The sequence below is a fragment of the Nilaparvata lugens genome, chromosome 7 (assembly GCF_014356525.2).
Source record: "Nilaparvata lugens isolate BPH chromosome 7, ASM1435652v1, whole genome shotgun sequence".
NCBI lineage: Eukaryota > Metazoa > Arthropoda > Insecta > Hemiptera > Delphacidae > Nilaparvata > Nilaparvata lugens.
Window position 1 is genome coordinate 12820778 of NC_052510.1, and position 20505 is coordinate 12841282.

Sequence of the window (20505 nt, forward strand, 5' to 3'; positions counted from 1 at the left end):
GAAGGTTTGTTTGGCTGCTACCCCAGAATAAAATGCTGTATCTGATGTGAGACATGAAATAGCCATGATAGACAGTTAGTGCTGTTTTCCTATTTGCCACTCTGACTATTATTTTCAAGGCAAAAATAGCACGGGACAATTTTCACATCCAATACTTTTACGTGTCTATCCCACTTAACATTTCCCTGCAGGTCAACACCAAGAAATCTAATCATCTCAACAGCGCAACATTCCTCTCCTGTTGCTGAGTAAAGAGTATGTGCGAAACTTCCAGAGCCCCCAGTAGAAAATTTGAGATGATGGGTTTTCTTCAAATTTAATTTTAGATTACAGCTGAACCAATGGCTAAGCTGGTTAAGAGCCTGTACTGATTTCCGCTGGACTTCATCATCATCTTCACCCTTCACAATCACAGTCACAGTATCATCTGCATAGAGAATGAGGTCAGAGCCAATACTATGAAGCTGGTCATCAATAAAAATATTGAAAAGTACAGGACCCAAGATCGACACCTGATGAAACCCACATAGATTTCTTTTCCAATAAAATGTTTCTACTCCGCCACATCCGTTTGTCAGTCTGACTGCCTGAAATCTCCCCGAGAGATATGAATTGAAAAACCTGGCTGCTTTTCCCGTAAATCCATAAAATTCTAACTTCTTCAGTAACAATTCATGGTCGACCATGTCGAAGGCCCGGGAGAGGTCACAGAAGAGACCAATGGCAGTTTGAGACCCATCCAGAGCCCTCAACACGCTCGTTAACACATCAAATATTGCGGACTTTGTTGAGAAACCCTTTCTAAAACCATACTGTTTCTCATGAAGTATGGAGCTACTTTCTGAAAATCTAGTAATATGATTAAAAGCAGCCCTTTCAAAAATCTTATAGAAAACAGTCAGCCCTGTTGTAGGGCGATAATTTTTAACCAATCCTCTGTGGCTTCCTCAGTCAATAGGCTACTATAAAATCTAAAAAATTAATACTTGAAAACAATTCCCGTATAGGCTCTAACCTCGCAGTGCTTAACACGCGAGTAGTCGCGCAATTGTAACTTTTGTAAGTAGCTTTGGGAATTTTGGTTTCCCAAGTTTGGCAGCTCATGTAATCTTCGCTGTGACTGTCCTCTAGACAATCTTGAACAGTTTGAGTCCTTGAACAGTTTGAGGATGACAGAATGAACGTTGACTAGTTTCAATGTAGGTATTATCTTCCTATTTTATATTCCATCTTCTGATTTAAACTTTCATTATCTTTTTATTCTAACTAGATGTCAAAAAATGAATCAAATGAAGAAGGAATATTCATTCCATTCATAAGTAGATTATTTATCCCATAAAAATGATAAATTCTAACAATAAATTTGCAGTATGTATTTTTGGAATCTCCTCCATGTATTATGCTATTATATACTATAAATAACATAAAACACGTTGAGAAAGGCTTGAAATTAATAAATATTGAAAGAGCATTGTCGAAACCAACTGTTTATAGTGTAGGGAGCCATAAGGGTGAGTGTGAGCAAAATGGTCACGCGCGACTACTGACGTTCTGCAAGTCCGTGCGACTACTCGCGTGTTAACTATGTGTCCCATAGTCTAATCAGAAAAATACACAGATTTCGTTTTTATTCCATTATGGAGCAGTTCTACAATATAAATAGTGACTCATTAGAACTTTTATAAATATATTATTTTCACTCTTCTTTGTAAGGCTACTGATTATTAAAACAATAAAAAATTATCAAAAGTACCCTTCATTTTTCTTAGTAACACTACCAGTTTCAATTTCAACTTGATCTTCAAGAGCACTTGAAAATTACTCTTGAAGAGTTGAAACTATTAGTGTTACAAAAATAATGAAGACTACTTTTGATAACTTTTTATTGTGTTTTTATAAATGAATTTTTTATCTACTTTTATCGACCATCATTTGAATTTACTGGTTGTCCTTCAGGTGCCATCACCCGTAAAACTGAACGGCCACGCAGTGGGCGCCGGTAACGTCGGCGAACTGTCGGCAGACAGCGACCAGTGTACGGCGCAAAACAGACCGACGACGGAAAGACGCGGAAGCACGGCTAGCAGCAAAAGCAAGACTAGTTTCTCGTGTTGTAGCAAACCGCGCCAAGCGAGTCCTGAGGGGTCGCCACCACCTGTGCTGGGGTTACCGCCTAGGGGTGACTCGCCCAGTGCGCCATCGCGGCCTCCTAAGCCGTCAGTCACACCTCCGCAGCTACCGCCCCGGTCTGACTCCATCAGTAGTGGAACGTTGAGTCGGAAACCGCCTCTACCGCCTGTCACATCTCAGGTTAGTTGTAGTTTCAATTCATATTACCGTTTTCGTGTCTCAAAAAGTTATAGTTTATTTAAAGTTTTGAATGTTTCAACTTTTTGTGATTGATTTAATTCATTTTAAAGGTATTTTTTACTTTGAAATCTGTGTTTTTTGTTGTTTTGGATTATAAATTGGAGTATAACTCAAAAATGTAAAAGCAACTGTCATTCAAACTAAACTATCATTCAAAATATTTAGAAATTATTTTATTTTTTATTATTTAATAATTATTTAGAAATTATTTATTATTCAATTTATTTCATAAATTTTATTTAAATTTAAATTTTAATTATTCTATTAGCCTATTTAAATTATTTAATACTGTTACTTATCTGTGCAGGAGATTTCGCTGAAGACCGGTTTCTTGTCACTGAGCCGGGAAGGAGTGAGTGCGTGTGGCGCACTCTGTGAACGGCTGGCGCAAGTTGCCACCCAATGCAGTGATGACCAGGCGCATGGTGGAGGCGCCAGCATGGATGAGGCCAGGTTCCAGGTAAATTGAATAGGGAAATAGAATTGAATTGAAGTTCAAAAACTAAAAGGAGTTTATAAACCACCTACCTACATTCATAAATTTGGTGGCTCAGTTACAGTTTGAATCTACCTGGTTTACTGATTCAAGATCTACTAGATCTAGATTTTAAACAATCTAGGATCTAGGTCTCAGTAGGCTTAGGTACGGTAATGAGGAGGTAATCAGTGAACCAAGTAGACCTAAACTGTAACTGCACAATCAAATTGATAATTCTGACTACTTTAGTTTTTTAACAATAACTGTAACCTCAGTACAACTGGAAAATCACTAGAAAATGGTTGAAATTGTATGGGCGTGAGAAGGGATTTGATGCTGAGCATGGGTTCTTTTTCTCTCCGAATCGTTATTGATTACACTCTTGTTAATTTTTTTTTGCAGCATCGTACCAAATCATCTCTATTGTTAAGAAGAATATATGTTTCAACAAATTCAACATATTATTGCAAGCAAGCCAAAAACACCTCAATCATATTATAAAATAAAATATCACTTCCCTGCTGCGAGAAAAAAACTTTTTTCAATCTCTATTTCTAAAATAATTTTCAGTTATATTTCAAATTTATTTCTAGAAAAAAATGGAACCCCTGGGTAATACTTAATTCTATTGATTTTGAATTTTAGGCTTTTTGAGGAGTCATAGGCATGGTTGCTCAAAGTCTGTTAAATTTTGACAATGATTAAGTTCTAATTAAATACGTCCTCCACTCCTCTGATTCTCGTGACATTCAACCGTCAATAATTATTAATCACCAATGAAATTTAATTCTGCACTTTTGTGCAACCGGGCCTTCATCTTTAGTTTTATTTTCATTACTGTATAATAATTATTTCAAATATCCACTTGAAGCTATATGAATATTTTCATATTCATATATATTATATATTACATATACATATTCATATATATTCATAAATATTTTCATATTCATATATCACACTTTAGAGGACTAAGGACCTCTGGACATATTGACCAAAGAAGTAAAAAGCAGAAGGAAATTTGATGAATGAAACTGTTCAAAAATTGCACCCATACCTATAAATAGAACTAAGGAATTTTTCTACTGCAAATGTTGACCAAAGAGCAATTTTATTTTCAATGGAATTTTTGTAAATTGTTTCTCATTTTTGCTTTTCAGGAAGCCAAAGAAGCCCTTACACTGGAAGCGAGGAAACTGGTGACGTCATCCAAACTTCTGGTGCGCAGTAGCAGCGCGGTTTCGTCCAACCTGAACCCATCAGCGGCCGAGTTCGAAACCCACCTAAACAGCTGTCTGTCACTCTTGCGACACATCACCGACCTCACTTCCAAGATGGCCGCCTTCACGGCGTCCCCCCTCCACACGCAGAACCTGGTGCTCAAGGTCAAGGACGTGGTCGCTGTTTTCAAACAGCTGTTGGCCACTGAAGGCCAGGAGGCTTTGCTCACCAAACAGGCCGAGAACTTGGCGAGTGTATTGGCAACACTACTCCGAAGTTTGAGAGTTTTCACGCCCTAGTTCGATAGGTTGCACGGGCGTGTGTAGAATACGTTCGTGTGCTGTGAAACAGTCTGAAAAACAACCAAAAAATGATGAAATTACTGAGAAACTACTTAAAATACGGATGACTGGGGTCTGGATAGGTTGATTAAAAGCTGTGATGGAACAGGAACAGGAGTATGAAAATGGTTGCACCGGTAAGTTCTTCTAACTTGAATGTGCTGTGTAACATACTAGAAAACTACTAAAAATGATGAAATTACTGAAAAACTATTCGAAAACGGATGATTAGGGTCTGGATAGGTTGCTTAAAACTATAGTAAAACAGAAGTTTAGAAAATGTTCGACAGGTTGCATCGGTAAGTGCTTTTAACCTGAATGTGCTGTGAAACATACTGGAAAACTACTAAAATAGGTTGAACTACTGGAAAACTACTCAATTTTTTTTATAAAATTACACTTTTCAATTGTCACTTCATTATAACTATGCAGACTGCATTTATGTCGTCGGTAATGAATTGAAAAATCAAAATTGAAATTTATTCATCGGAGTTCGTGATTGATGAAAATTATTTTCGACACAATTATCAAAAACTACTTAAAATACTGATAAATGAGTTCTAAATAAGCTGCTTAGAAGAGTATTGGACCAGTAGTTTAAGAGTCTCTTTATTTGATGGGTTGCAGAGTTGTTTTTTAGCAGGAGCCAGAATTCTACTTAAAATAGTAATAAAATTACTGTGAATCTACTCAAATCACTGAAAAATATGGTTTGAATAGGTGACTTTCAAGGTTATAAGAACATATTGTATTTTAGAGTAGTTAAAGCGGATATGAAGCCTTTTTCGTGCTGAGTAATGACATAAGGTGTTACTGTAATACTCAAAAAGTACTGGAAAATAAGGTCTGAATAGTAGGTTGCTGATAAGGGTAGAAGAACAACATTTTGAACTTCTATTATTTTGAGGCTGTACCCACAGATTCTTAGTGAGGATTTCTTTACTACCAACACTTCTCTCTTACTATTTATCTAGCTTGAATCTCAATATTTTTTTTATAATTCGCCTATGTATTAATTATGCAACATTCCGTTTTACAAGAACACTCTATCATATTAACACATATTATTCACTACCGTACCGTTAATCATTTTTATTTGGAAAATAGTTTTAGAGATAAAATGAGTGCTCATTGAATCCACCCCTCTTCAACCTCACCAAAGATGTAAATAATTTGAAATAGTTTCTATTGATTGTTTCTCATAAAGTACAGTAAACATAAAATATGAGTTTACTTGACTTCAATGGAAAAATTCACATGATTTCGTTTCTGATAGCATTGTAAAAAAGATACACATGGACATAGAAAAGATTCACGAAATATTTGACAGTGGTAGTAGTCATTCAATATAGTTGGTTTACAATCACACTATTCTTGACAAATCTTAGAGCTGTATCTTATTTTTAAACCATACATTTACACTATTACTTATTCTTGACAAAATCTCTCTCTTCTCTCTCTGACATTTTCATCATTTTTACTTGTTTTGTAATTGGTCATAAGAATAATTATTTCGGAAAATCGAATTAATTTCTCTAAGGCTACAACTATACTCTGATTATAATGACTCATACTCTTAGAATAATATTTTATTTTGATTGGCCACAAAGATGCGAATACGAATTGGATGTATCACTGAATGATTTTTATGTTGAACAGTTACCTAATATGCTCTGAGGTTCTATGATTCGTTTTTAGTTCATAATTGACAGGGTAATCAAAATTAGGTTTTAATTCCAATAAAATTATAATCCAATGAATTATAATTATAATCAACCCAAAAATATCAAATAGCGTAGATATTTGTTTAACAAGTTCTTCACTCTATATTTAGAAGTGTATATTTTATTATCGACGTATGATTTTGTTATGTACATTCAGAATATTGTATATACAAAGATTGTATACGTAGTTACAGTTATGTAGCTTATGTAAATAGAATGTAAATTTGTAAATGTATAACTGTCGAGCACAATGTACTTGAAAATTTTAATACTCAATGTGAATAATTTACTGATGGGTTAACTTACTTTAGGCTGGTTTTCAACCAATTTGTATATTTTCCGCTCAAATTAATTCCTGGGTCTGAAAATTATCTATCGGCGTCCACAACTTTACTGAATACTGGTTCTTGGAAATTGATTACATTTACATTTCTTTCAATGTTGTGTCAAAGTTTCTTTGCTATAAAATACAGTAGTAAAATATTAAATTTGTCAACTATCTAACTTGGTTGAAAATGATGTCACCATAAGTAGGTAGTAAATAATTTTCTTCATTGTTAATCATCACAATTATTATCCAACTTTTATTATATCACACATCACATCAGAACTAATAAATGTAAATTATGTAAAACAAGATACAAGAATAATTATTGAATAATCATATAATTATCATTTCATGTTAATAGCTGGCACTCATTTGTACCTGCATGCCTTATTGGCATCTTATGTTTTGTTTTAATGTTTATAGTTTATGTATTTGGACCTTTCAACCATGTATTAAAATAATCATAATCTATAGTCGAAGGACCTATCACCTTATTAATAGCAAGGTGTTGTTGAAAATTGTGCTCATAAAAAAATCGTAATCTAGTCATTAGAGAAACAATTGAAAAACAATCTATGATGGTGCAGCAAGCACTTTATTATTGAAAAATCTAGAAAATTTTAGTTCACTGGAATTTACATTGGGTTCACAATCAACACAATAAAAATCGATTTATGTTTGTGGATTTGCATAGTTATGTAGAGTGTAAACGTTATGTTATGAGTTTGTTGCTAGTAAATAATTCTACCATTTTCTAGAGGTATTATTCCAAAATATTCCAAGTGATTCGAATTGATATAGTTGTATGCAATGAATTATTATCGTATGGAAGGTTTGAGAAAAATAGTTTTATAAATAAAATTAATATATTGTAATGTACCCCGAGTATACAAACGAATTTTTTGGATTGTTTCAGTGACGAAATTTTCTACTTCGTATCTTTACGATAATATTTCATAATTTCAAAAACAGATATTATTATCATGTACTCTATTAATATTGATGACGATAATATAATATTATTGTAGATAGTAATGATAATATTGTAACGTATCAAAAATGGAAATTGTAACATCATTAATAACTCGTATGCGAGTATAAAATCAGAATTTTACAAGTGAAATAAATTTTTCGATGAATATCAAGAGGTCATGATTATTTCTGCATGAGAACAATTTTGCATGAAGTTATGAATTATTATAACATTGAATTATCGTACCTTAATAAATCTCATGAATTATTATTGATGTCTTAAATTCAGTTTTTATAAACATGAATTCCACCATAGTAATTCTCAGAATATTTTAATTTTATTTATCGATATTTCAATCTTGTTTTACTTAATGGCATACGCCCTTCTCAAGAAAAAGTTGAACTCTCACCCTCATTTTTCTATAATGGACAAGATATTAAATTCTTGAGAAATAACTTGAACAGAGGAAAAAGAATTAAAATCTGGTGTGGCGCACTCACACAACTTTCCTTGCCGTTATGAAAATTGATCACCTGACGCTAGTGTACACGCGCATCTCAAGTCTACTATTCAAAGATCTGCCAGCTGGTGACAGGACAATAACGCTGGAGACACACGAAGTCTGCTATCTCTTCATAGTGAATGATTTAACAGAATCAGCAGTTGCCAACAGTTTGCATTATTGAATAAACATATTTTCTCGAATTTCGAGCTTATTTCCAATTTTAGGTGGAAATGTCACTGAACATTAATTGTAGAGATTTTTATGCTTAATCTTTATCACATGAAATATTTTGTTTAAATTGTATCTGAAGCCTGATAATTGGTAATCTAAAATCACACTTTGCATTGATGGTGCGGAGCTCCTGAAATTTTTACAGATATGGGACTTGTGGCAGTTGATAGAGCTTATCAATGACTATTTTCGGTATAAATTTGATCAAAATCGTTGGAAAATCGCGAAAAACCCTGTTTTTGACAACATTTTCGCCATTTTAGCCGCCATCATGAATTGGATTTGTTCGAAATTGTTCGTGTCGGATCCTTATAGGAGAATGACCTTAATATTAGTTCCAAATTTCAAGTCATTCCGTTGATTGGGAGATGAGATATCGTGTACACAGACGCACATACACTCATACACACATACACACACACCACACACGCACATACAGACCAATACCCAAAAACCACTTTTTTGGACTCAGGGGACCTTGAAACGTATAGACATTTAGAAATTGGGGTACCTTAATTTTTTTCGGAAAGCAATACTTTCCTTACCCATGGTAATAGGGCTTGAATTAATATATATGCTTGTAGTAATTCTCTCAAAATCTGATTAGTTTAATAGCATTCAAATTAATGATCTATTTCTGTTCCAAGTATTGCAATCGCATTTTACGTGGAGTAAAATATTCGTATAATAATTGTGAGAATTTTCAAGATTCTAAATCTCTGTATTTCCATGTTTATAGAACGTGTTCTAAATTCTAGTTTGTTGAAAAAATAGTTTGAAATTCAGTTTTTTTACGGTACCGTAATGTCAACAAGCCTTTTCACCATATTATACATGTTAGCTGATTTCATAATAATAGGCAATTTTATGTGCGATAGGAAGCCTTTGTATATTGCAGCTGTCAATGAAGATCAATTAATGTATCAATCATATTAAAAGTGTCAAGAATATCTTATCTTGCTTCTTGCAAAGATTTTATTTTATTTTTGAATAAATTTGAATGTTCAAAGAAGTCGATTCTATTGGCCAAACGGTTGCCTATTGTGATACATCTTTCAAGAGGCGATTTATAACTTCTCACATAGGCATGAAACTGATGGAAATTCCTCAAGTTGCGTGTGGGTACTAAAATTCCAACTCCATGATTGTAATCTAATTATAATTAAGAAAAAAACAATGAAAATACAAAATTAAGCATTCGATAAATTTATTAAAGATCGAAAAAATCCAATTATTGTTAGATTCTATCGTTTAGGTCAATATGGTGTCTATATCATGCGGTTTCCAAGTATTTTACACATGAATTTACAGCCCGAAGTCTCAATTCATTTAGAAAACTGTAATTTTCTGATGTAGCTTCTAATAGCCAGTTAAGAGCTGTCCACTGTCCAGCTCTGGCAAAAATGAATAATTTTCAATAGTAATATAATCTTAATTTTAGATTATTTTCCGTCCTGTAAACAATTAATTTCCAAGTGCTTCAAAGTCAATTTTTCCATGCCAATCATTTTTCAAGGAATTATCCTCGATTTCCGCAATGGATAATTTGAACAGCATTTCTCGTCTTTTTGGTCTTCGTTGGTTTGAGTGCCACAAGTGTGAGAAATATTCACCACATCTTCGAAAGGACTTATTTCTCGTGGAATTTCAGCACAGGGGTCGCAAGGATCTATGATCATTGGCAGCTTCACTTTTGGCTGAAATAAATCAACACGATTTCAGTATATTATACTATCATTTATTCTATCTCAATACAAAGTTGAAACAGAGAATGTTGATATAATAATTATGATCTTTTGAATAAGCTCTTTACGAGCTCTTGTAAAAAAATGTTACATGCTTTTCTTATAATTATAGCCTCTCACATTTGTCTGAAATGAATCAACAGATTAATTAATTAAACTGAATTCACGGCATGTGAATTCATAGGTACTGCAATATCATTATTTGAACTCTTGTATCACGTTTGACACAAGCCTTGTCCGATATCACTTAATATTTGACTGAAATTTATCTAGGCTTTCGTAAAAAAAGAACTATTCTCACGATATCATTTCCAAAAAATAACACCTTAAAATGTTAGCTCTTGTAATAAAATGTAATGTTACATACTTTTCTTGTATTATAGCTTCGCCCCTGTTATTTGTCTAAAATTAATCAACAGAACCATTAATTAAACTGAGTTCACGGCATGTGAATACATAGGTACTGCAATATCATTATTTGAACTCTTGTATCAACGTTTGACAATAGCCTTGTCCGATATCACTTGATATTTGTCTGAAATGTATCTAGGATATTATTAACAAGATATCAAAAATATTTTTGGAAAATATTTTTTTTTAAATGTTGCATAAACATACTTTGTTTTCTCTATTGAACTCTTCTATGAAACTTCTAGATACTTTTTTGTGAGAATTCTTCTATGAAACTTCTAGATACTTTTTTGTGAGAACTCTTCTATGAAACTTTTAGATACTTTTTTGTGATATCTCTCAACGTTGAATCATTCCACTAAATGTGTCTTATATTCCAGCTCACTAACAAAACTTTTGTTGAATATTATTTTCAATCAATGATTTATACTCAAAGTTACCCTACTAAAAGTTACTTGTAATATTTTCATGATAGAATGATGCAACTTACTGGCTCAGTAACGTTCCTCTTCTTAACGAAATCCTCATAGACAGTTCTGCAACACTTGGGCGGGAACGTGCATTTATCGTCTTCATTAATTTCTTGTGTGTCGTAGGAAATGTTGTCACTTCCATTGTCTCCAATTGTTTCTGAATCCTTCTCCGGTACGCAAGGTTTCACCGGCATTCTATAATGTGGAGAAGAAGTACGGTAGTTGACTTTTGATACATGTTGAAAATATTCTTGTAGGTTCATTTTTCGACCATCAAATTTATTAGTTCATAGTTTCATCATAAAAATATAGTCATCGTAAAAATATGTATTCATTCATTTATTGTACAAAACACAATAATCATAATATAATTATGATCATGGAGGAAAAAGCTAAACTGAGCCTGTACCATTTCTCTTACAACTTTTGATAGAAAGTTGAGTAAAGCAAAAATATCAATGTTATTGGTGTATTATAATGATTATTTTATTAATTCGTTTCAAAATACAGTAGGTTATATTTAATCAACTTTTATTTAACATAGTTTGAATTTGTTGTATTTTCGATTGGTTTCTTGTTCTCATACAGTAAATCTTGAATTTTGAACTTGGATAATTCTAAAATGAATTCCCAGTTGAATCGACTTTCAAATTGCATCAAATTAAGCTGAATCTTATAAATTTATTGTAACTGTGGTTGTTCCATATTTTCTTGTTTCTTATTATTCTAAATTTAATTCTATATAGCTTCTTATTATAATGCCGCAGCCACATGTTGGCCCAGCCTGGTAAAAGTGCAATGCCTTACGAAGGCCAGCGCTGGCAAACCACCCATCCACACACTGGCGCTGGTCGACATTGGCCTTCATTGGGCCAACATGTGGATGCGTCATTAGACTCACCGCTCATCGAAAAACGTGGAATAAGGTGGCATTTTGACGAGCTTGGAAGGAGGACACCTAGGAACAGGTACAGGAGGCGGCTCACATTTACAACAGGCACAGGCAAATCTTCCCGGGCAGTAGGTGGGAGGGGGCGGAGGTGCACACGGATCAGGCTTACCAACACTCCCTGAACAACACGAAGAACCAGGCTGACCAACTCTCCCATAATCCATACTGCTACCAGTTGTACCTCTTTGAGGGGATGCAGCTCTACCGGAACAACAAGAGCTTCTCAGGGGGGAACCGGATCTGTTTAAACCGGAAGTTTGAGATCCGGATTTTGATTTTCTTGATGAGGTATCGTTAGGTGTTGTAATGACTTGATTTTTCGAGAGTGACGACGAATTTCTCCCACCTCTATTCACCACTGCTGATGAATTCGAATTCCGAACAGACGTCGACGTTTTACGTACGGCAAGAGACGAACTCAGGGAGCCTTTTGAGATTGAGTCCAGTGACGGCTGGTACATGTTTGTGTGCGAGTCGGGGCATTTTTGCGGCGGAAATCCGTAGTCGGGGGCGGCGGGGTATTTGCAGCAGAAGGGAACTCCGGGGCGGTCGCAGCCGTCTTTTCTGCGGGGCCTTTTGATTGGCGGATGACATGGATTGGGGGGTGGTGGGGGAGGGGGAGCTGGTTTGGGGGGTGGACAACATGGTGGTCGTGGATACTTGTCGCAGGGATCTGGTGGTGCATTACTAGACCTACTCATTCCAGGTGCGTTATACGAAGAAACCATCCCTGGCTTACTAAACGATGAATAACTTCCTGTCGTTTTGAAAGGATTCTCTCCTCCTAAAGAAGAATAAGAAGGCTTCATCCCAGAAGATCTATTCCCATGTGAATTGAGAGAAGGAGTCATCTCATAAGGAACCATTTCAGAATCTGAAGAGTTGTCTGACTTCTGTGATCTTTGATCAATGCTGTAGGATGATTGAGCACAGCAGGAGCTTATTCGTTTTCTGGGTTGCTGTTTAGGCTTCCCGATACTTGATGATCGCCTCGAAAATGAATCTTCATTGCAATTTGCCGATGGATTGTTTGGATTGTTCATACCCTCGCACTGGAATATGAAAATTTTATTTTTGAATTGATTTTTTTAAATAAAGGTCGTTGAATGATTGAAGGAATTCAACTCTAGTACGGAAAAAAGATTAAATTTAAATACAATTGTTTCTATGTTTCTATAAATAAGTTTTTCTCAAAGATATGTTCGTTTTATTTTATTGGTAGTATTTCTCTAGTTAGGGAAGGTGACACATGTAGACATATAAGACATAATCTGATCAATAGAATGTGATGCAAATATTGTCCAGATAGGCTACAAGTTAAATAATTATACAGTAATTCATTATTCCATTTATAATGATAGGAAAATGGATTCAACTATAAAATGGGACACTATTTACATGGTTTGTACAACGAAATGCAGTCAATTATTCGAGGAAATAAACAACAATCGTTTAAAAAATTGTTTTCTTACTGACTACATGATGATTGACTACAAATGTCGTTTATGAAACATATTTAAAATAGTGACAACAATCGTTTAACAAATTTTTTTCTTATTGACTGCATAATTGACTACAAATGTCGTTTGAGACATTTTAAGTACCTATGTAGTGAGTTAATACATCGCAGTTCGGAGTGGATCAAGAAACCATCATCTATAAAATGAGGTATAGCATTGGAGAGAAAGGAGTGAAAGTTTTCCTCTTGAGAATAATTATTCATAACTCATTAAACACCAGATTTATTGCTGTACCTAAATAATGAACGAACATTCAAATTTAGCCGCGTCTAGCCAGCGCTACTAGCGGCTAAAAGCTGAAAGAGCTCAATCTGCCTGTTGCTGCTTGTGTTTTCTTTTTCAACATGAAGTTTGCTTTTCACTTTCACCGCTATCGCGTGAAACTTCAAAGAAAATTCTATTTATCTTCTCTTCTGACGTTATTCGACTCAATTTTCAACCCTTAAATTTATCTAAAATGTTGTAAACGAATGTGAGATGAAAAGTGAGTCGCTATAAGAATATGTTTGTGACTTGAAAGATGTGTCGTCCCTGGAAGCCGGCTATACCTTTCAGGATTTGCAAGGTATTATTTTTTATTTAATTTGCTTCTCAATTCTCTTTCTATCCATGAATAGTTAATAAGTCTATGAATTTCATTAATCGATCATATTAAATTTTTCATTTACCTCATTCTCCAGCGAGTAAAACTTTTGCCTTAGTTCATTTGCTGATGCCATTTTTTTATTCAATAGCTGGTACTGGAAAATAATATTGAAAGTAATATGAATAAAGGAAGTGGAATAAAAATACATAATGGGCTACATTGATTCATATAATTAATTATGATATATAATGATAATTAACTAGGTACCAGTTACATAACCTCGTTTTCTCATAACGTCATGTCAGAACCTGATAGACTGCAAATCGCTCCAACCAGAAAGCAGGTACGGTAATTTACGATTACAGCACGGTAGCCTATATATATAGGCCTTAATCTATAAATTATATAGGTATATTGTAGCCTATATGGTTCAAGAATTGAAAATTTCTGGACCCTGTTATAGTAGCCTATAGGTAACTTAACGTTCGCTTTTATAAAGATATTTCGTATAAAGTACCGCAAACCGTACCTACAGTAGGTAACGTACAATTTAGCCTAAGTCAATAAGGCTATGGTAAAGTAAGACTGATACACTAAACTTGTGTTTTGTGTATCATTGAATAAATAAATAAACATTCATTAAATGGAATCAAAATGCACTTTGAATCTCATAGATGCGGTGGCAGCTCCAATATGGGGTAAGTTTAATTAGTCAACTATTTCAATCTTAGTACCTCTGCCTTACCGTACCCCATAGTACGATCACAGTACGATACCTACACATCAACGCAGATAATTAAAGTGATGCATGTATAATATAATTTAGGTACCGTACATACACTTCGACTCTTATTGACTGGATGTGATATTGGTGTCTGGTCTCTATAGTACTTCTAAGATGCGGTAAACTGGATATAATGCAATACCTAGAAATTATAGGTAATCATGCAAAATTGGTTGAAATAAAATCTTATTATTCTAGAATCTAAAATTTCGATTGAAGTTTGTATTGATATAATAATGAAAGATATCAACTCACCTCTTCTTCTGCATCCAGTATATCTTCTTTCAATAGATGCATTATCATATCGTATTTCTTCTTCATCTAAAATATAAAAGATAGATATATATATTATAAAAATAAAATTTGAATAAATTGGTACATGTTTTTGGTTATCTTGCTTTGAATAATATTACCATGTATTTTTTATTCAAGTTGCAGTGGAACCTCGATATAGGCCTAGCACATCTCAATGAACCGCTCAAAAAATGTAATATTAGGAGGTCTGTACTAAATCGGGGTGTACTATAATTTGGACATAAGACGTCTAATGGACATTTCAAGGGACCGCCGAAAAAAACTATATAATGGAGAATGTACTATATGGTATATGGACGTTTCAAGGGACCGTCGGAAAAATGTAAAAAGCTTTTGACTTGTGCGTGGGTATAATGGATAATGCTTTGGCGAATTGACGAGATCGCCTTTGCCATCGTCAGGATTCTAATCAACGAACCAGGCGGTGCTAGCAGACCGAAGTTTGTAAAGCTTCTTTTGCCATTAGACCAACCCTACCAATAATATATAATTGCCTAATAATATATAAATGCAAATATTTTATATTAGATTACCGATTAAATGTTATGTTATGATTAATTATTTTTTTGAAATGTAAGATTCAAGGTATAATGACATTTTACATTCAAAGTACTCTCAATAGTAGATTACAAGAATAATTACCTAGATTACAAAAGTACAAAAAAACAATTTCGCCCAAAAAATTGAGATAAAAATAAAAAAGTTTTTCCAGGATAGAAAAATAGGTACCACCAAGATATCTTTTACATACCAAGATATGTACCACTGTAAAACCCATTATAATAATAATAATTCCATAACAATATTAGGATATCGATTATAGAATTTAAATAATATTATAAAACCCGTTTACATATTTTAGTTGAATGAATTATTAAGTACATTACCCCAGTAGCTGTAACGTCTATCGTTAGGAGTTGTTTGTCAGCATTGATAACACGCTCCTTTGTATCCTCAATTTGTTTTCTGTGGTCGTTAATATCCGTTTTTAAAACCTTCATTTCTTTCTCGAAAGGCTCCTGAAATAAGCAGTAAAATAAATACTATTTTGTAATAATAATAATAATAATGAATTTTGACTTTATTTCTGCGTGAAAAAAAATACAGAACATGTGAAAATTAAAAGTACCTAATAGAAAACTAAGCATGCAGTATTATCATTCTGCTCCACTATAGAAATACAATGAGAAAAAAAACAATACAATAAAATACAGTGGACAGCAATTCAAGATAGAGATTCACAAGTTACAAAGATTATAATACGTATACAACATGCAGAAATAAGTCATTACTGTATGCAAATGACCTTAAGAGAAAGGTCACGTCCGCCTACAGGATAATAGTAGGATAATAGTACCTATTCAGTAGTTCCCATCCATGACCAGCACTTTGCTGGATAGTTTGCGTCAAAATGTAAAAACAACTCAGATGAAGATGCTGGTAAGTACTCGAACTTTTCAAGAATTGTTTTTGTACAGTACCGGTATGTAGAATAGGTTAAATATGAATGGATCCACAAACCTACCAACAGCGATTTCTCAATTTACTGGTTGATTTTTTCGTGATTATGCCGGGCAAGGAAAGTGAATATAATAATTCATTGTGTGCTTTTCAATTGGTTAGTCCTTTCCTAGCAAGTTTGCATCAACACTTGATCAAGTAGACTCTTTAACCTTTTTTCAGTAACTTATATGATGAATAATGCGACCTCTTCAACTCAAATGTTTTTATTCTTACTTTTTCTTTCAAAATTATCAAGATAAGTGCTTATACTGAGTGACCCAGAATAACGGGAACATTTGAAAACGCCATAAAACATTAGTGGGAAGGGAAAAAATGATTTTATTTAAACTAATGTAAAGTTCAAGACTTTCCATTAAAGAATTATTAATAACATCCATCACTTTTTGACAATTACTTCTTCAAGATGGCTTCCTCCTGCACGAATACACTCTTGAAATCTGTGTTGAGATTCCTGAAAGATTGCTGCAACATTTCAGCTGAGGTATTGTTAATTTCATTTTGAATTGTCTTTTATGATTCAACTACAGTTATTGGTCAAGTTGTGAAAACTTTTGATTTGAGATAGCTCCACAAACAGAAAATCGCAGGTGGACGGATCATGGGACCAGGAAACGCAGATGTTGCAGCGATCAATGAGGAATCGTCGACACAGATTTCATAAGAGTGTATTCGTTCAGGAGGAAGCCATCTTAAATAAGTGATAGATGCTATTAATAATTTTCAAATTGCAAGTCTTGAACTTTACATTAGTTTGAATAAAATCATTTTTGCCCTTCCCACTAATGTTTTATGGCGTTTTTGAAAGTTCCCGTTATTCTGTGTCACTCTGTATTATCAATTGCCTGATTAACATAGTTTATCTTACTTTTAAAACTATTTATAAAAATTGATCTTATTCTAAAGTGTTGGTAAAACTTTATGTTTGCAGTCCTGTTCAATTCTTTGAGAATGACATATATGTAGATATTGTCAGTTGCCTTTTGGTTTCTGGGATTAAAACCGTTGTTTTGTAGAGTGAGAGGACTGTATCTAAATTATTATTGTATTTAATGAAAATACTTGCCAAGCTGGAATTAAAAGAAATATTTACTGTGAGTAAAGCTATGGAAGTTCTCAAATTAGTATAGATAATAGACTCACCAGTCGTAATTTTTATATGTGCCAGATTATCAATTATAAGGTATTGGAATCGAAATACAGGATGGAATATAGAAATGAGAAGGATAAATACCTTTGGGAAAGGAAATACCTTTCTGATACTCTGATACTGTGGCCTGGTGATGATTACAAGCTGCTTGGCAATATTAATTTCACTGCTCCTTGCTTCTCCCAAATATTCACGACATTCATTAAACACTTCAATCAATTATTGACATATAATGTCCGGCTAGACAAATAACAAAATAACAAATAAAGTGAGCCGGAACGGTATGGCTTTGTACACTCTTGACTCCGTCTGCCTTTTTTCCCGACTGAGAAGAAAGCCTGGGCTGACGACAGTTTTCGACAATCCACCGCCAGGAGGCAGCACCGCACGGAACAGCGCTACATGGACGCGCTCAATTCAAGAATGGCCACAACAACCGTATAATCATGTTCAGTACCTATATATTAGAAAAATGGATGTATTTTAAACAATGCTATTGCTATTCCAAAAATAAATAGATAGCCAATTATTATAAATTTCAGTAATTTCCTACCTTTTCTTGGTCTTCCTCACATTCGTTTGTTCCATCTTTCTGTAAAACAACAATTTTTAATGACATCTACTAAACTTGCAGAATTTTATTATGGTACAATTTCTTGGACTTAAAGATGTTGGGATTTATACTAGATATCCAATAAATTCAATATTCGTGTTTAATATTAATGTTTGTTATTGTCAATTATTAGTCTAATTTAGTATAAAAATGAAACAAATATTATATTTTAAGACTATTCTCAAACAATAAATAATTGATACCGTACCTAGCCAGAAATACATACCTATTTCATCTATTAATATTAGGAGGCTTCTAAAAAAATATGTTGTTTTGTCATGTTTCTGCATCGGATTCATGTATTAAATAAATATTCTGAAATCAAAATGAGTTGAAGCCCCGTCATAGAATATCTAAAGTTGGGATGAATTAAATTTATATTTCTTACCTGGAAAAACTTCTTATTAGGCATTCCTGGTAAACCGCATCTACCTCTTGCCATCTGTGAAGCAAATAATGCATTCGTCACTCTAAAATTATTTTCATCCTTTTACTTTCTAGATTTCTAGACTACTGCTTACCGCCATATCCAATCAATGGCGAATTCAATAGTTTTATTGATAGCCTTTCTATTTTTCAGCATGATCTATCAATGTAAAGAACTTTCAGATAATTTTTTTGCATTCCAGTCAAAGGTTCTTAATCTGGAATAATATCTTGTTCTAAAGATCCTAAGCAAGATTACAGTATATTACTTCATTCTATTATGATATTTCCACATACTGGCAATCAATATAGGTTTCTATAATTTCATAAACATTTGAAAGTAACTATTTGTACTACATTGTAATTCATTGTAATTTAGTTAATGTTTCCAATTAACTACAGAAAAATATAATATAGGTGGTACTTGATTAGACTATGTCATAATTTATTCTATATTAAATAACTTGCAATCATATTAGATATAAATTTTAGAAATTTTCTAAAATCTAGTCTATTATTCTTGAAAGAAGAAAAATTAATTAAAGTTATTCATTTATTAATTTAAAAAAAATGAAGATTTTACTGTGTAGAACTATAAAGTGATACATTTGGTTTACTCACGTTTCTCTTCAATGTATGTCTGTCATTTTCATACTGCAATGGAATTAAAAAAATAATAAATTAGAAAAATAAATACTATTTTTTCAAACTCTTGAATATAACTTGAAAAACTTGATAGTCATACTCATGAAGCTCCTTTTAACTGGAATGCAGTGCAGAGTGTCTTGCACTTTCTTATACATAAAAGTGATAACTATTAATTTATTAGATGTTGTATTTTCAATAAATCAAAATAACTTTTAGAATACTAGGAAAAATGTATTTTAAATAGTATAAATAATTCATGGTTATTATTTCCTGAAATTTTGATTCAGGAAGCTGATTTTTGAAAATAAAGCAAAGAAGTCAAATTCCTCTTAATCATGTATAGAGGTGGTTTACTGATAATAATGTTTACTCACAATTAAACGTAGGACTTATAGTCCTATCGTCCTATGCTTGGTTAATACAAACAAAGCTCGGTCAATACATTTCAACATGCTGTTCAAATCCCTCATGTTTTATAACGAATGCACTGGGCTAATACTTTCTATAGCGATAGCTTCTATGGTCAATTTCAGTGTACACTAATTTTGTAAAGCATTCCCGATTTAACATTTCAAATGTCTTGACCGGGCTTGGTGAAACTGTACGGTAATGATCAGCTTCATTGGTGTAAAGCAAATAACTATATATAACTAAACTATATATTATTTATATCATAATATTAGGAATGATGGATTTATTTTAAACCAATTAAATATGCTACAGTAATTTTTTGTAGAGGAATCAAAATAAAGTTACCTATACTGTACGATATGTTAAACATAAAAATGCTTACTTACCATGAGAAGAACAATCATGGATATTACAGCAACTGGAAATAGAAATATCCAGCACATCTTGATGTATCAATTTTCTCTAATAAATTACTAAACAAACTTCCAAATTTTGGACAAAAACTATGCCACTTGATCAAGTTATAAGCACAATTTCAACCTACATGTTCATCAAACTCAAATTTGTCTATCAGAGTGAGCCCAGGTTGTTGTTTGGCTGTCATATGATTCAACTGCCTCTAGTTTTCAATTTTTCAATAGAGTATCAAGGCTTTACAGCTGGAATTTCCAAAATTGGTGTTGTCATAGAATCTATTGTTCTAGGTACATTGAAAGCTATGATGAAATAGAAGCTAGGAATCTAGATAAATTAATCTTTAGGTAGATAGATTGGATAAA

General features: G+C 33.2%; 3 protein-coding genes across 6 annotated transcripts in view; 2 read left to right on the forward strand and 1 right to left on the reverse strand.

The window, feature by feature from the left end:
* LOC111046332 overlaps positions 1 to 7603 on the forward strand; it is a 356638-nt gene extending 349035 nt beyond the window's left edge. For 2 of the 4 annotated variants that reach the window (XM_039432065.1, XM_039432066.1), the window contains exons 23-25: positions 1957 to 2310; positions 2678 to 2830; positions 4009 to 4703. In XM_039432065.1, the coding sequence (XP_039287999.1) occupies positions 1957 to 2310; positions 2678 to 2830; positions 4009 to 4368 (867 nt within the window). In that variant the 3' untranslated portion in view covers positions 4369 to 4703. Of the gene's footprint in view, positions 1 to 1956; positions 2311 to 2677; positions 2831 to 4008 lie in introns of all 4 variants that reach the window. The other 2 variants (XM_039432064.1, XM_039432063.1) reach the window with 1 other exon arrangement.
* A 1751-nt stretch (positions 7604 to 9354) lies between these two features.
* LOC111046331 (zinc finger CCCH domain-containing protein 18) lies at positions 9355 to 20354 on the reverse strand. The gene is made up of 10 exons (XM_039432069.1): positions 20113 to 20354; positions 19289 to 19321; positions 18630 to 18683; positions 18182 to 18220; positions 15845 to 15976; positions 14898 to 14963; positions 13941 to 14012; positions 11702 to 12804; positions 10818 to 10995; positions 9355 to 9868 (listed from the first exon to the last, which is right to left on the reverse strand). Exons 1-10 carry the CDS (start codon positions 20167 to 20169, stop codon positions 9683 to 9685), a joined length of 1920 nt encoding a protein of 639 aa, XP_039288003.1. The 5' UTR covers positions 20170 to 20354; the 3' UTR covers positions 9355 to 9682.
* Positions 13593 to 20505, forward strand: part of LOC111046335 (coiled-coil domain-containing protein 174) — a 63788-nt gene continuing 56875 nt past the window's right edge. Inside the window, exon 1 of the mRNA XM_039432067.1 lies at positions 13593 to 13837. The gene's annotated coding sequence lies outside the window, so the exon portion shown is untranslated. The remainder of the gene's footprint in view (positions 13838 to 20505) is intronic.

What these genes read in the sequence shown, in the direction of transcription:
- LOC111046331 (XM_039432069.1), bottom strand. Translation starts at nt 20,169, where the DNA reads ATGTGCTGGATATTTCTATTTCCAGTTGCTGTAATATCCATGATTGTT. An exon ending in GACATACATTGAAGAGAAAC is followed by an intron (nt 18,684 to 19,288) that starts GTGAGTAAACCA and finishes TTTGCTTCACAG; the next exon opens with ATGGCAAGAGGTAGATGCGG. An exon ending in AGAGGAACGTTACTGAGCCA is followed by an intron (nt 9,869 to 10,817) that starts GTAAGTTGCATC and finishes GATTTATTTCAG; the next exon opens with CCAAAAGTGAAGCTGCCAAT.